Source organism: Xiphophorus couchianus, chromosome 12 (genome assembly GCF_001444195.1).
Source record: "Xiphophorus couchianus chromosome 12, X_couchianus-1.0, whole genome shotgun sequence".
NCBI classification, from domain to species: Eukaryota; Metazoa; Chordata; class Actinopteri; order Cyprinodontiformes; family Poeciliidae; genus Xiphophorus; species Xiphophorus couchianus.
Window position 1 is genome coordinate 1,342,291 of NC_040239.1, and position 15,828 is coordinate 1,358,118.

A 15,828-nucleotide genomic window follows, 5' to 3' on the forward strand; every position below is an offset into this window, starting at 1 on the left:
CAGGAAGCACAACAGACAAAAACTAAGAGACAAACAGTTACATTTCTGAGAATGAGGAAGATTATCATCAAATAGAAACACTGTGGACTGTGTACGAGTATTAAATAAATCCATCCATCCATTTTCTAACCTCTGGTCCCCAGTGGGGTCAGGAGGAGCTGCTGCCTCTCCAGCTACGTTCCGGGCGAGAGGCGGGGTCACCTGGACAGGTCGCCAGTCTGTCACAGGGCGACACAGAGACAGACAGGACACACAACGAGACCAATTAACCTAACCGTCATGTTTCTGGACTGTGGGAGGAAGCCGGAGAACCGGAGAGAACCCACCATGTACAGGGAGAACATGCAGACTCACCCCGGGCCGGGAATCGAACCCAGAACCTTCTTGCTGCAAGGCAACAGCGCCACTGTGCAGCCCCTTAAATGTAACTAATTTAAGTTTTATTTCCAATATTTATCTTGTCGGTATAATTATGGATGATTTGATGATGAGAATATTTGATAAATCTTTGGACAAAGAGAAGCTGATGAAACAAACTGCTTCCTGTTTACAAGTTTTAACCAGTCGTTTCTGAGCAGGACAGGTCAGTCCCAGATGGTTAACCTCATCCAGATGATTTATAGATCAGTCTGCTGATGAACACGAACAGGTTAGTCAAGGTTAACCAGGCTAAACTACTCGCTAATTAACCAGGCTCCTGATTGGCTAGCGGCTGCACGTGACCTGAGTTAAAACTCTCTAATTTATCTAATTTATTGCATCCATCCAACCATAATTTACTGCTGTAATTTTGAAGTGAATATTCAGACATGTTGGGGGGAGTATTGATCAAATTAAATAGCGTTATAATGGACCTTACCAAGCTCCGCCCACAACCGACCCACATGACCGCAAGTCTCACAAACAAAGCCTGGTTGTTTCTATGTAAACATGACTGATTAGTGAATCATTTCTACTGGATTTTCACAATAAATCAGCTGCTACATGGACAGAGGAACTAACAAGTTCATGTCATCATCTGGGAGGAGGTTACTGGTTTCTCAGTCACAAGCTGGTTGCAAACCTGAGGCCAGCAGGTGTCAGTCAGTTATGGTAGATCTGAACTTTGACCTCAATATGAGAAGCTACAGACTGATAGGAGGAACCAAAGAGCTCTGTAAAGGTAAAGGCAAATCTTCTGAAGTTGGGATATAATTCATTTAATTTCACATAATTACCGCGGTAGAAGCCATTTGTTTGTTAAATTTAATGAAATATATTTGTTCTATTTGATGTTTGTTGTGAATGACGTAAACTCACAAACTAACGAGGTAATTAGTCCAACGTTTAGAAACTACAGCGGCTGTAATGAGCCACAGCAAAGGGAAACAAAGGTAAAATAACCTGAACAGGTGATCAACTCAAAACCACTCCTACCTTTTTACTCTCTCTCTCTGTAGTTTAAGCACACCTGTTACCGTGGCAACCGCCTGCTCCCCGCAAGACGAGCAAAGACGTTAAAAACATAACATTCAGTCCGTTACGATATCAAGTTTCCAGGTTTGATATTTATTTCTCGATTATTAATCAGAGCTTCCCTGAACACAGCGATGGTTGACTGACTAGCTGTACTTGGTGCTAACATGAGCAACAGTTTAGTCCAAAGCCTTTTCTGCTAAAATAAAATCTTTAGTGTATGTCAGATACAGACACATTGCATATTGATCTGTTTAGTTAACGTCAGACTGTGTAGCAGGCAGGCTACAAGGTGTACAAGTTGTATCAGTTCTGCTATTATGCTGTACTTAGCTAACGGGAAGCTAAGTGTGTTTGAGAGACAGCCACGCACGTGACCACGTAGAATGGGCATCAGCCAATGAAAAGCGGCCTCTGTGATATGGTCCATGGCCATGAGACGCGATTCTGACGTATTTCCGCTTATTAGAGACACGGAAGTGCTGTGTTTGTCCTGATGTTGCTAATAAAGTTTAGGTTGAAAATACAAGTAGTAACAGGAAGTAATTCTCACAGACGGTTTCGTTTCTGGTTCCGAAGTTTCTGACAGTAGCGCTCCGCTCTACCGGACCCTTACCCGTCGGGCCCACTGCTGACGGTACCGATGAACCAGAACCGAGTCCGAACCACGAAACGTTGATACATCGTTGTTTTTGCCGCACAGCCTGATGGGTAAAATGGTAACAGCGCAGCGGCGGTGATTGGTGGAGACAGCTGGTCAAGGTGAGCGGCGGCAGGTTCGACCAAGCCCGGTTCTGCATCCGCTCCCGTAGAACCTGAAGGTCCAGTTCAGAACAACGGCTAAGGAGGAGGGCTCAGACTGGAATCATCAGAACCAGGTAAGTTCGGAAAGACGATAATCCTACCCCATCGTCGGAGGACAAAGACTGATGGGTTCTAGCAGGTTCTGATCCTTTCGGGCCAGAACAAACCCTCCGTTCAGATAAAACCGGATCCAGCAGAACCATAAAGAACCCGAGGCCCATTTGGACTGCTCCAGGCAGGTTCAGAACCAAGTCCAGCACCAGGTTCTGTTTGTCGCACTCAGGGCCAGCCCAAAGTATAAGCAAACTAAGCAGCCGCTGAGGCCCCCAGGCCACTAAGGGGCCCCTCAGTGGAGCTGATTGTTTTGTTTTTTTGGTAATAATTTCTGTGTCATTATAATATCAAAAGTTCACAATTTCACCATGAAGTGATTTGTTTTTACAATAATATATATTTGATCATGTATGTAGAAATCATTATTTTATTGATGAATTGCTCTTGGGGCCCCTGGTGGGACCCATGCATGCTAATATCACAACTCCTGCTGTTGACAAAACCAATTAGATACAAGGCTAGAACAAAGTATTCAAATAATGAAAAAAATAAATAAATAAAAATAGATCAAATAAAAAATATAATAATAATAAGATAAAATAACTTAATCAGAGGGGAAATTCTTCCATTAACTCAAACATTTTAATTGTGTTTAAATTCTGCATTTTTCTCAGACATATTTTAAAAAAGGAAAGTTCATTTTTTACAGCAGAGATTGAGAGGCAGCATTTTGCATAGCGACATTTATGGATATAATATTTGGTTATAATCATTAGAACATTGACTAAAAATTCAAAAGATTTTTCTTAGATAGATAAACCGAATTTAATGTTTTGTAAGGAAATAAAATCCACATTTATTGTTTTAGAAGACAGAAAGTTTCGAAGTTGATCCCATAAGTTTAATATTTCTTTACATTGATAAAACAAATGTTTAGTTGTTTCCAACTGAGTTTTACAAAAACCACAATTCTCAACATTAAACTTAAATCTCTCTCTTAAGAACTCATTTGAAGGATAAACGTTATTTATTACTTTAAAATGTAATTCTTTATATTTAGGGAAAAATGGTTCTGATGGACTTTAGACTGAAGAACCAACAGAACCGGCCGGATCCACATCCGTAGGTCCTGGACGGGCCGGTTCTGTTGGTATCACCAACCGAGTCCGAACCAGGTTTGGTTCATTTCTTGCATAAATTTAACCGGGCCGAGCCAGAACCAGAACTCTACAGACAGTACTCTCTCTGTCCCGCAGACATGTCCCTGTCGGCCCAGAGGGACCGGGTCCAGAGGCAGGTGGAGGAGCTGGAGCGCAGCCTGGCTGTGACCCGGGACGAGCTGGACCTGCTGAGCAGTGAGACGGGTACGGTCCAGGCCCGGTTCCGGCCCGGTATTAATCCAATCTCAACAGCTGAACAATCAGAACCACATTATAAATGATGAGAATCAGATCAAACCAGGAAGCATTTCTGAGTTACAGGCAGAACTTCACGACCAGAACCAGAACCTGCTGGAACTTTGAGTCCAACTGGAAACTTTAGTTCAGTTTCCACATTCAGCCCCGAGCGACCACCCTGACTGGATCTACCAGAACCAGAGGAACCAGGTTCATCTGACCCGGTTTAATCTGGACTGGTTTAATCTGACCCGGTTTAATCTGACCCTGCTGAGCTGGTGAAGTCGACCCAGATCTGTTTTTTCTAGAATTGACTCGGAGCTGTTAGAACTGGCGGCTACATGTTAAAATAATCTGGTTCTTTCTGCCCCACCGGGTCAGCAGAACTTTAACAAACCGTTTTCAGTGAATGTTAGCTCAACTTGTTAGCCTCAGCTAGCTTGACAGAAACATGGCCACTGGTGGCACAATAAAAGCCCAACGGGAAGTCATGATTACCACAATAAAAGCCCAACAGGAAGTCATGATTACCACAATAAAAGCCCAACAGGAAGTCGTAGAGAATAAAAGTGATAATTACAGGCTGGAAAGTGAAGCTGCTTCTGAAAGGAGGGTCGATGGTTCCGGGTGGGATCAGGGATCTGGGATCAGGGATCTGGGATCAGGGATCAGGGATCTGGGATCAGGGATCTGGGATCTGGGACGTCTCACTGTGTGTCTCTGACTTTCAGATGATGGATCAGAAAGTCAGGATGAGGAGGGACAGGAGGGACAGGTGAGACAGAGGACCTGGTACATATGTTGGTCCGATTCCCCACAGAACCACTAACAGGCTTGTGTGTGTGTGTCTCTGTGTGTGTGTTCAGAGCCCAGCTGACCTGTTGGCCCAGAAGCAGAAGATCCAGTCAGAGATCCAGAACCTGGAGGACATGTTGGGTCCCCACAGCGAGTCCCTTGACGTGTCCAGCGAGGACAGCAGTGACTCAAGTGACAGGGTCGGTACTGTTTGGGGTCAGGGGTCGCATGTGTCGCTTTAGGTGCGAGTGTCTTCTCGGCGTTCATGTCCCCAGACCGAGCCGGACCTGTCTCCGAGTGCGTCCTCGTGTCTCCAGCTGAACCTGGTCTACCAGCAGGTGGTCCAGGAGACGCTGGACCAGCTGGAGGCGCTGCTGGCCCACAACCGCAGGCAGCAGGTGAGGACCCGGTTCCGACCCGGTTCAGGCCTTGTCGTGACCCTGTGTGGCTCCGGACCCAGATCCAGAACCGATCCGAACTGTAGTGCAACGTTTCTGCCTGCAGAGGGAGCTCACAGCCCAGATGAATGGACCAATCAGAGAGTCCACCAGAGAAGGTCCCGCCTCGTCCAATCAGCATCCAGCTAAGATGTTCCTGGGAAGCTTCCTGAAACCGTACTTCAAGGACCGTCTGACGGGCCTGGTACCACACACACACACACACACACACACACACACACAGAGAAACACACAGAGGGAAATGGACCAATGGGATGCTGCGTTGTTTCTGTCCAGGGCCCTCCAGCCAATCAGGAGGTGAAGCTGAAGGCTCAGAGGATGATGGGATGTCCAGAAGACAAGAAGCTGAAATTGAAAAGATGTAAGTTCTGTTGTGACCCGGTCCATCAGCTGGTTCTGTTCTGACCCAGTTCTCTGTGTTCAGGGGAGAGCTGGCAGAAGACGCTGCTGGTCCACTCAGTGACTAGAGACCACCTGAAGAGACTGATGCTGCCCAAACTGTCCAGGTACCAGAACCTGACCTGCTGCTGGGGGGGGACGCATCCTGACGTGTCTCTACGTGTCTCTACGTGTCACTACGTGTCTCTTGTCCCTCCAGGCTGGACTTTCTGACCTCCAAGTTTTCCTCGGCTCAGGGAGCCGACAGACAGCAGCTGACTGAGCAGATCAATGACCTGGAGAAAGACCTGCAGCTGCTGAGGTCAGACGGGTTCTGGACCGGGTTCTGGACTGGGTCGGGTTGACAGCCTGATGGATCTGGCTCTGTGCTCTGATTGGTTAGGATGAAGAGAGAGGAGGAGCTTACTGGTGATCGCTACGAAGAACACGACTGGCAGAAGATCTCCAACATCGACGTCAGTAAATAACCTGATGGATCGACTGATCTATTGATCTATTGATCGATTGATCAGCCCTGCTCCTCTTCCTCAGTTTGAAGGGACGAAGGACGCAGAGGACATCCGTCTGTTCTGGCAGAACGTCCTCCACCCGTCCATCAACAAGACGGCCTGGAGCAGCGAGGAGGTCCAGAGACTGAGCGCCATCTGCAGGAGACACGAGGACAGACACTGGGACTCGATCGCCCAGGAGCTGGGGGTGAGGGAGGGAACGGGGCGGATGGCGTCTGTCTCTGACCCGTCTCTCTGACCCGTCTGTCTGTCTGTCCTCAGACGGGCAGGACGGCCTTCATGTGTCTCCAGATGTTCCAGCGTTTCGTCTCCGACTCTCTGAAACGCAGCAGCTGGACGGCGGAGGAAGACGAGCAGCTGAGAGAGCTGGTCCAGAAGATGAGGATCGGGAACTTCATCCCGTACACGCAGAGTAATGACATCACTGTGACATCACGCTATGACATCACACCCCGTCTCTGATGGACTCTTCTTCTCTGCTTCCAGTCAGTTACTTCATGGAGGGTCGTGATCCGACTCAACTCGTCTACAGGTGGAACCAGGTTCTGGACCCGAGCCTGAAGAGAGGCTCGTGGACCAAGCAGGAGGACCGGGTACGCCTCCCACCCAGATGGACCCACCCTGGTCCCGGAGCGCTCGGCCCGGTCTCAGACTGATCTGTCCGTCCGCCTGTCTGTCCGTCCAGCTCCTGCTGCAGGCTGTGGCTCGTCACGGCGAGAAGTGTTGGTGGAAGGTCCGGTTGGAAGTTCCTGGACGCACCGATGGAGCCTGCAGAGACAGGTGAGGACCAGCAGGAGGCAGCGTTCTGGGTTTGCCTCAGTCAGCCCAGTCTGTCTGTCCGTCCGTTTGTCCGTAGGTATCTGGACTGTCTGAAGAAGAACATAAAGAAAGGTCCGTTTGAGAGACATGAGGTGGAGCTGCTGGAGCAGCTGGTGAAGAAACATGGAGTTGGTGAGGTTCTGATGATGATGATGATGATGATGATGATGAATCACCTGCTGTTTGGTTCTGAACTGACCGTCTGTGTTTCAGGTCGCTGGGCCAAGATCGCCGCAGAGATCCCTCATCGCCTCGATGCTCAGTGTCTGAGAGAGTGGAGGAAGCTGGTGCGAGAACCTGCTCAGGTAAATCAGGGGTCACTCAGGGGTCACTCAGGGGTCAGGAGGCTGTCAGGAGCGCAGGTTCATTAGCTGCTGTGTTTAGGAACTGATGGGAAATCAGAGTTTCTGAAAGCAGAAGGCTGATCGTCTGTTTCTCTCACAGGACAGAAGGAAAATCAGGAAGACCTGCAAGAAGGGAGGAAGAGGAAGAGGAAGAGGGCGGGGTGCTGGAGGTTTCAATGTTAGCATCAGGAGAGGAATATTGAAGATGAAGGAGGAAGAGGAGGTGCAGGTAACTGAGGATGAGGATGAGGATGAGGATGAGGTGGTGCAGTACATGGACAGTGATGAAGACTGTAATAAGAAGAGGAAGAGGAGCATGGAGGAGGAGGAAGAAGAGGAGGAGGAGTACATCCTGCCGCCGATGGAGGAGTGGCTTCCAGCTGAGGTGAAGCAAAGCTCCACCTCCCTGAGCTTCACGCTGGTGGAGCTCCCTTCCTCCGGCGAGGCTCCGGACCGAACCGCGGTCCGCTCCACCGTGCTGGGTCGGCCCGGGCCCTCCGTCGTCATCGGGGCTCCGCCCAGAGAGCTGTCCTGGGAGGAGCGCCGCAGCTCCTCCGCCGTGCCGATGGCGTCCCGGGAGGCGCTGCGTCTCCACCTGAGCGCCCTGAAGCAGAAGGTCGGCTCTGCCCCCCAGCCGGGGCGGCGGCCGCGCCCGCAGGCCCAGGAGCTGAGGTACGAGTTGCAGGTCGCCGTCACGCCGTGGATCGGGAACCTGCTGATCCCAAAGAGCCAGAAACGGAGCGCCGCAGATGCACTGAGGGAGGCAGGAGAGAGGAGCGGCGTCTCCACCTCCTCCGCCTTCACGCTGCTCCTCCAGGCCATGAACGTAGACACGCTGGGCTGCCGGCAGATGATCGAGGAGAGGAAGAGCAAGGCGGACCTGCAGGCCCCGCCCCACGCCCGGGGGCCCAAACGGGTCTCAGAGCTCCTCGCCAACAGGAGGAGCCAAGAGGAGGAGGACCAGCGGCGAGTCCTGCTGCAGGAGAAACGCATCCTGCAGGCTCCGCCCATCATGCAGGCTCCACCCATCCTGCAGGCTCCACCCCAGCACCCTTCTAGCAGATATCCTCAGATGTTTCCTCGTAGTCTCCTAGTCCCTGCTGCCTCCATCTACTTTGTTCCTTCTGGAGCTCCACCTGCTCCACCTGCTCCTCCTGCTCCTGTGCTCCCAAACCCCGAACCATCCTGCACCTCCTCCTCAGTGGTTCCAGTTGGCTCCAGTCTGACCAGTAGCCTTGCTCGAGGAAGTCCAGCAGAGCTGAAGGATGTGGGCGGAGCCAGTGATGGAGCAGCTGGGTCTCGTAGTGATGTGGGCGGAGCTAAAGCAGGTGTGGCACGGACAGGTGATGAAGGAGCAAAGAACGGAGCGGATCTGGAGGTAAAGTTCTGCTGACAGCAGCAGGTTGTCCCGCATGCTAACGCGCTAAGCTAACTGTGAAAACATGTAGCACAGTTAGCTTCCCAACATCTAAGTTTTCAAGACAGACATGAAAGTGATGATTTACTTTTTGACTTGTAAAGTTTCATGTGAGTAAATTTTGCGTTTTGGGTAATAAAACCTCTAGTAGTTTATATTTATATCCATGCTCTTATTTTGAAGAGGACAGTTTACTCTCCTAACTTGATGCTAAGCTGCTTTGACGCAGAATGTTTTCTGTAGCGCTTAGCATTAGCTTATGCTAACTACCCACTGTTTCTCTGGACCTATCAGGAGTCTCTCTGGTTACCTGAGCAACTGACTGCTCTGTGGTTCTGCTTTCAGACTGGACCCATGGATTCAGCAGGTTCTCCAGAACCGGACCGGACCCAGAACTCAGACGGTCCTGCAGCAGTTAGCTCTTCCTCCTCACCTCTGACCTCTGCTCCACCTTCTTGCCCCGTTCAGACCCCGCCCACCTCCACAGACGCCGCCGTCCGTCAGAGTGGGGGCAGGAAGAGGGGGCTGGCGGAGGCGGGCGGCGCCGGGCCGGTCCAGGAGGGGAAGAGAACCAGGAGGCCGACCCTGAAGATCCAGGAGTCCAAGGAGCTCCAGGTGAGGGAGGTGACCTCAGAGTCTCGTCCTGCTGAAGGAACCGGGCCGGACCGGCAGAACCAAAGGAACCTGGTTCTGGTTGGTTGGTCTGGACCTCAGGCTCTTCTGGTTCTGTTTCCAGGCTACAAAGAAAAGAAGCTCCGCCTCCTCTAAGCAGAAACGTGTTGGCAGGGCCCAATCAAAGGAAAGCAGTGCCATGGAGGCCCCGCCCCACTCTCAGGCCCCGCCCCTCTCTCAGGTCACTGGTCTCCATTTCCTTCCTAACCGGTCCATTTGGGTCATGACCCCTGGTTCGGTCCCTGTGGCTCAGGCTCCGCCCCCAGCCCTGCAGGTGGGGCTCTTACCCAGAGGTCCTCCCCTAATTTCTGAAGCCCCGCCCCCTCTGACGGCAGGACTGTCCTCGGTGACCCCAGCTGACCCTCGTGACCTCCAGCTCTTACCTGTTCCCACCTGTAGATTTAAGCCCCTCCTCCCAGCCGTCATCCAGTCACCTGATCTGAGGCCGACCGGCTGGCCCCGCCCCCACTTGCTGCTGGCCTATCAGGGAGCGGCGGGGAGGCAGACGGTGGGCCCGACCGGCCCCCCCCTCCCGACGGCGGGCCTCCACTTTGACCCCACCCTGATGTGTCTGGAGCCCCCAGAGGAGGTTCACGATTGGTTGAGAGGGAGAGGGGGCGTGGTCGTACCTGGAGCGAGGTGCGCCCTCCCCTACCTGCCGCCATCTGTCAGCAGTCTGAGCGCGCTCAGTGGCCTCCTGCGGGCGAAGGCGTCAGTGACGGCGTCGGCTCTGCAGCTGATGGCGGACGGCCGCCGCCCCAATGACCACACCTACTGCGCCTCAGGCGAGCTGCCAGGTAAGCCCTCGGCCCGCCGTATTAAAACCCCAAGATTTATGATTTTAATATTTTAGTGTTTAAATGATGAAACTGAACCACATTTATCCTCAGACAACCTAACACACACACACACACACACACAGAATAAAGAAAATAGAAATAAAGGATGTGAAAACCTCAATGTAAATAATCATGTTGCTCAGTTTGTGTCTCATAAAGATGAAACTCATCGTCTGAATGCATCTATTTATTCTCACTAGAGAGAAACCAGGGCTGATCAAACAGTTTGATTATTGATCAGGTGATCAGGTGTGGAGACAATCCCAGGTATATCAGTAGCTGCATCAAGGTGAGCTGCTACCTGAGGAGCTTTGGCTCTGATGGAGAACATGGAGCCATTGATCAGAGATCAGATTGATCTGCTGGTTTCTGATCGTTTAGATTCATCCAGACTGATCATCCTGGAGCTCTGAGCAGAACTTAAAGCAGGTACCGGTACCGGTACCGGTCCAAAAACTGAGGAAAATTATTTACATTGGAGTTTTACTGCCACACATTTTCACAGCAGGTCAAAAGTTTGCATATATTTACACAAACTTTGACGCCACGTTGGTTTTCAGACATGCTGACCTGTGTGTAAAATATGGCGCCGCATATTTTTGTGGTATTTTCGACACGAGGCGTCTGGTTTCTGTCTGCAGGGCGGCAGGAGGAGCTGCAGGCCGTCCGCCAGCTGGTGGCGCAGCGCTTCTCCACAAACCCCGCCCACCAGCTGCTGAAGGCCCGCTTCCTGTCCCTGTTCACGCTGCCGGCGCTGCTGGCCACCGTGCAGCCAATCAGCAGGAAGAAGCCAACCTGTCCGACCAATCAGGAGGAGGAAGAGGAAGAGGAGGAGGAGGAGCTGAAACAAATCCAGGAGAGACAAAGGAGGAGGAGGAGAGTCCTGACCGGAGCTGCTGTTCCCTAAGCTCCGTTCCGGACTGGAACCGGAATGAGAACCGGAACCAGAACCGGTTCTGACCTCATCTCGTTTGTCCTGCCGGTTGTCGACTCCGCAGCTTCGGCCAATCACCTCTCAGGGATCCAGTGCCAACCCAGACCCGGTTCTACGGAACCAGTTCATGCAAGCTGACCCAAACCAGACGGTCAAACCAAAGCCAGTCTGAAACTGGTTCAGATCCAAGTCCAGCGGTCCAGAACCAGTTCATGGAGACTGGAGCAGATGGACAGTTAGTTCTTCCACCTGGAGACGATCAGAACCAGGAAACGACTGAGAGACGAAACTGAACTTTATTAGTTACTTTACTAGTACAACGCGGTGCGTTCAGGGGCCGCGGTGCGTTCAGGAACGATGGCTACAATGTTGCACTAAAACATGTTTTGAAGTTGCTGCTTGTAAATGTTTTTGTTTTTGTAAAATAATTTCCTAATAAAAAATGTTTCTGATTTCATGGCGACTCACTGAGGAACATTTTGGATTCAGGGAAACGAAAACATTCAGAGGATTAAGAGAGAAATAAACCGAAACGGGAAGAAGACGGGACTGTCCAGACCGCTGACACCGTCAGGGAGGGTGTCCCACCCTGACCCCTCCTGACCCCTTCAGAGTCTCTCTCAGAGCAAAGCACCGACTCATTTTGACAATAAATTTTTCCTACTTGTCTCCTTCTGAAGCTCCGCCTCCAGGAAGTCGTCCTAACAAGGCTTCTTTATTAACCCTTTAATGTTTTTACCAGCAGCTCCTAAAGAGCTCAACAGCTGGTTGCTAATTGCTGCTGGCTAGTCTGAAGGAGCTGACAGGGGGAGGAGCTGCACCTCGAAGGCGGGGCTAGGTCCACCCAGGTGTTTTAACAAGCAGCAGCACCAAATTCATTTTCAGGTGGGGATCATGGGGTGTTTCATCACCTCTGTTACACACCTGGAGGCTGGTTCATTGATATGAGGGAACCTGCCAATCAGGTCAGTGGGTTTGTAGGTAAACGGTCAACATCTCTGACCAGGAGGACGATGTTTGGGTCGACCATGCGCTGCGGTCTGGCTGGACTTGATGATTGTTATTATTTTTGGACCCAAAGAGGAACGATCTAGAGTCACAGATCTAGAGTTATAGATCTAGAGTTATAGATCTAGAGTTATAGATCTAGTTATAGATCTAGAGTTATAGATCTAGAGTTATAGATCTAGAGTTATAGATCTAGAGCTATAGATCTAGAATTATAGATCTATAGCTCTAGATCTAGAGTCATAGATCTAGTTATAGATCTAGAGTTATAGATCTAGAGTCACAGATCTAGAGCGATAGATCTAGAGTTATAGATCTAGAGTCAATGCACAGCTTCAGTTATTACAACTGAAAACCAGCGATCAGGCCCGAAACCTGGGAGTAGTGATGGACTCTGACCTGAACCTCCAGAGCCACATAAAGACAGTTACAAAGTCGGCCTTCTATCACCTGAAGAACATTTCCAGGATTAAAGGACTAATGTCTCAGCCAGATCTAGAGAAACTCATCCATGCCTTCATCTTCAGTCGTATTGATTATTGCAACAGCGTCTTCACAGGTCTGTCCAACAAATCAATCAAACAGCTGCAGCTGATCCAGATGCTGCTGCTGGCGTTCTGACTAGAACCAGGAAGATAGAGCACATAACACCAGTTTTAAAGTCCCTCCACTGGCTCCCTGTAGCTCAAAGAATAGACTTTAAAATACTGTTGTTAGTTTATAAATCACTGAACGGCTTAGAACCACAATACATTAAAGATCTGCTGTTGTTGTATCAACCTTCCAGACCTCTCAGGTTCTGGTTCTGGTTCTGCTCTGCATCCCCAGAACCAGAACCAAACGAGGAGAAGCAGCTTTCAGCATCTATGCACCACAAATCTGGAACAAACTTCCAGAAAACTGTAAAACAGCTGAAACACTGACTTCTTTTAAATCTCAACTAAAAACCCTCCTGTTTAGGATTGTATTTGAAATGTAATCAATTATGAATTTATTGATGTAACTTGACTTAATGATTGATTCTATACTGCTTTGTGTTTCTGTGTTTGTTATGATGTAAAGCTCTTTGAAATGCTGCTGAAATGGGCTATAAAAATAACATTTGATTGATTGATTGATTGATTGCTATTAAATGGTCGTAGAGATTTGGTGGAAAATAATCAGAAGGAAATGTTGTCAGTTGTCAGTGGGAACAAGCAGCAAGCAGCTTTACTCAGAGCATTTAGATGGAGGAATGGACTTTATTCCATTTCTGGAAAAATGTAAAGGAGGAAAAATGCCGCCGACCCGAGAACAGCTGAATGCAGACGGACGATTTTAAAACACAAAATGTCTGGATGAAGGTTTTGTCATCATTACATCGTTGTTGTCAACGCACCAGCAGCGGGTTAAACAGTTGTCTAACCAGGTGATCTCCTGATTCTGGTTCCGGTCCGGTCAGGCTCCGGTTCCAGTCTGGCGCCCTCTACACCAGTGGCGCCCAGTGCAGAGAGCCGACGGCCAGCAGCGCCTGGCAGGCGGCCGAGTCCAGCCAGACGGACTCCACCAGGCTGAAGAGCAGGAACCCGAGCGCGAGGCCGCAGCCGACGTCCGACAGGTGATGCTTCCCCAGCAGGACCCGGGACACGCCCACCAGGAAGGCCCACAGGTACAGCAGGATCCGGAGGGGCACCTGGGGGGCAAAGGTCGGCGTGGGGTCAGCTCTGCCGAGATGCGGGCGGCAACCGGCGGCGGTGCCCACTCACCGCCAGCACCAGGTGGTTCAGCAGGAAGCGGGAAACCACGACGGCCCGGCTGGCGTGGGCGGCGGGGAACGAGTACGAGTCCAGGGCGACGCGGTCCAGGAACCCTGGGGGGGCGTTCCACGGGCTGTGGCGCCGCACCAGCTTCTGGACGCCCGCGACGGTCATCAGGTCCAGCAGCAGGGCTGGGGGTCAAAGGTCATCAGAGACAGACGATTCAAAGGTCACCAGAGACAGACGGGTCAAAGGTCATCAGGCTCACCCAGCAGCAGGTTGACCAGGACTTCCTGTCCCGCCAGCGAGTCGCTGCGCCACAGGCAGAGCAGCGTCCCGCAGAGCCAGGGCAGCGCGTGTCCAGAGAAGGCCAGCAGGGCCACCATGGGGCGCAGTGGGGCCCCGGGGCCGCGGGGCCCCACCATGCACATACCCAGACGCCTGGACAGGTTGATGTCGATGGCGAGCAGCGAGTTGATGGCGATGCCGCGGAAGGACGGGTTCAGCTGCATGCAGTCCTGCTCGGGCCAGCGGGACCCGTCCTTCGGAACCCCGTCTCCTGATGGGGCCCCATCGGAGGAGTCCCTGGACCCCCTGGGGACACAGAGGGACAGACATAAAGGACTGTTGAGAACTTTGTCACATCGTCATGGTAACAACATTCCTACATCTCCATGACGATGACTCTACAGAACCTCCAACACCAGAACCAGAACATTGAGTGACAGCAGAGCGGGGTTCACACCCAACTCACTGCTGGTGGGGGTCAGGGGTCAGCCTGGCTTCTCCTAGCCTCTTACCTGCTAGTAGCGGTGGGCGGAGCCTCTTATCTCCTAGTATAGGTGGGCGGAGCCTCTTACCTGCTAGTAGCAGTGGGCGGAGCCTCTTACCTCGCCGTGGCGTCGTCCTGCTGACTCGGCCGTCTCGTGGCGGTTCTCCTGGACCGCCCCTCCCCGGAGGTTTCTCTGCGGACCGGCTGGTTCAGGGACATGAACTCGGGACGGTTCAGGATGTTATTCCGGTCCCTGGGCCGGCTCCGGGTCTGGCTGCCAGGCATGGCGACGCTGCAATGGAGGACCGGGACAGAACCGGGACAGAACCGGTCCGACTCAGAGAAGCTCTGCTATAAATACATTTGCTGGCCTCTTTCTACTGCTGTCAGCTGCTCAGTGTGTGTGTGTGTGTGTGTGTGTGTGTGTGTGTGTGTGTGTGTGTGTGGGTGGGTGTGTGTGTGTGTGGGTGGGTGTGTGTGTGTGTGAAACCAGAGCTCAGACCCTCTAAAGTCGTTTCCCGCTCATCAGCGGACTTCACACTTTAATTTTCTCATTTTTCTCATTTGCTGCTCATTCAGAAAACGTTTTGTGACCAAATAGTGCTTGAATGCAACATGACACCCATTTTCCGATTTCCTCAAATGCACCACATTTCTAAAACAACCAATGAAAACAGTTTTTGCCAATGTGCTGGCGGTGAGGAAACTATGGCAAGCCGTTTTAACATAAATTCGGTTTTGCTGCCCTTACATTCCAGATATCAAATTGTTTTATGACTAGACGTTTTAGCAATTTAAGATATCGCTAATTACATTTTGACTAGTCGAAATGACGTCAGATTTACCATTGACTTGTAAGGAGACTTCAATTCAAGATATCTACAATGAATTACTGACTATCTGAAATACACATTTCAGATATGTACCATTAAATTATGACTAGTCATCATTTAATTCAAGATATCTCGATTTTAGTTTTAACTAGTCATAATTCTAATTAAAGATATCGAATGACAACATAATTCAAGATATCTTAAATGTATTTTTGGATAGGAGAAATGTAGTTTTGACTAGTGAAAACTAAATTATAGATATCTTAAAAGCAAATAAAGTGTAGACAAAACTAAATAAAAAATATCTTGAATTGTAAGTTTGATTAGTCAAAATTCCTCTCTAAATGAATTAGAGATATCTTGAATTATTCAGCTTTTCCTTTTAAGATATCTTAAATTGTCAATACGGATGTTTCCCGTCAAATGATGGATCCAGCGTCGTAATTTGAGATATCTTGAAAGGAATTTTGACTCGTCAAAATGTAATTGAAGATATCTTAAATTATTATTCTTCCTAGTCATAATGTACATACAGATATCTTAAATTACCATTCCAGATAGTCAAAATGTAATTTTGTCTAGT

General features: G+C 50.2%; 2 protein-coding genes across 5 annotated transcripts; one reads left to right on the forward strand and one right to left on the reverse strand.

Annotated features, from left to right (window-relative positions):
* Positions 1–1,597: 1,597 nt before the first annotated feature.
* Positions 1,598–11,353, forward strand: snapc4 (small nuclear RNA activating complex, polypeptide 4). Of its 4 annotated transcripts, XM_028034125.1 has the most exons (21): positions 1,598–2,333; positions 3,374–3,488; positions 3,570–3,677; positions 4,442–4,485; positions 4,577–4,705; positions 4,781–4,903; positions 5,010–5,147; positions 5,240–5,324; positions 5,388–5,469; positions 5,562–5,663; positions 5,745–5,817; positions 5,894–6,058; positions 6,133–6,283; positions 6,358–6,464; positions 6,557–6,651; positions 6,728–6,822; positions 6,904–6,995; positions 7,135–8,412; positions 8,797–9,066; positions 9,188–9,920; positions 10,604–11,353. In XM_028034125.1, exons 3-21 carry the CDS (start codon positions 3,572–3,574, stop codon positions 10,867–10,869), a joined length of 4,134 nt encoding a protein of 1,377 aa, XP_027889926.1. In that variant the 5' UTR covers positions 1,598–2,333; positions 3,374–3,488; positions 3,570–3,571; the 3' UTR covers positions 10,870–11,353. The 4 variants fall into 4 exon arrangements, with proteins under 4 accessions (XP_027889926.1, XP_027889925.1, XP_027889928.1 ...); XM_028034124.1 differs by lacking the exon at positions 3,374–3,488; XM_028034127.1 differs by lacking the exon at positions 3,374–3,488 and having other exon boundaries at positions 4,442–4,476.
* A 1,772-nt stretch (positions 11,354–13,125) lies between these two features.
* On the reverse strand, positions 13,126–14,831 carry LOC114154804 (inactive phospholipid phosphatase 7-like). The gene is made up of 4 exons (XM_028034225.1): positions 14,531–14,831; positions 13,909–14,234; positions 13,650–13,831; positions 13,126–13,576 (listed from the first exon to the last, which is right to left on the reverse strand). Exons 1-4 carry the CDS (start codon positions 14,695–14,697, stop codon positions 13,370–13,372), a joined length of 882 nt encoding a protein of 293 aa, XP_027890026.1. The 5' UTR covers positions 14,698–14,831; the 3' UTR covers positions 13,126–13,369.
* Between the last annotated feature and the right edge of the window lie 997 nt (positions 14,832–15,828).

Excerpts from the sequence above, each read along its gene's own strand:
- snapc4 (XM_028034125.1), top strand. The coding sequence starts at position 3,572 with ATGTCCCTGTCGGCCCAGAGGGACCGGGTCCAGAGGCAGGTGGAGGAG. Across the intron at positions 3,678-4,441 it reads CCTGCTGAGCAGTGAGACGG|ATGATGGATCAGAAAGTCAG; the intron begins GTACGGTCCAGG and ends TCTGACTTTCAG. Across the intron at positions 6,996-7,134 it reads TGGTGCGAGAACCTGCTCAG|GACAGAAGGAAAATCAGGAA; the intron begins GTAAATCAGGGG and ends TTTCTCTCACAG.
- LOC114154804 (XM_028034225.1), bottom strand. The coding sequence starts at position 14,697 with ATGCCTGGCAGCCAGACCCGGAGCCGGCCCAGGGACCGGAATAACATC. Across the intron at positions 14,235-14,530 it reads CAGGACGACGCCACGGCGAG|GGGGTCCAGGGACTCCTCCG; the intron begins GTAAGAGGCTCC and ends CTGTGTCCCCAG. Across the intron at positions 13,577-13,649 it reads TGAACCACCTGGTGCTGGCG|GTGCCCCTCCGGATCCTGCT; the intron begins GTGAGTGGGCAC and ends TTTGCCCCCCAG.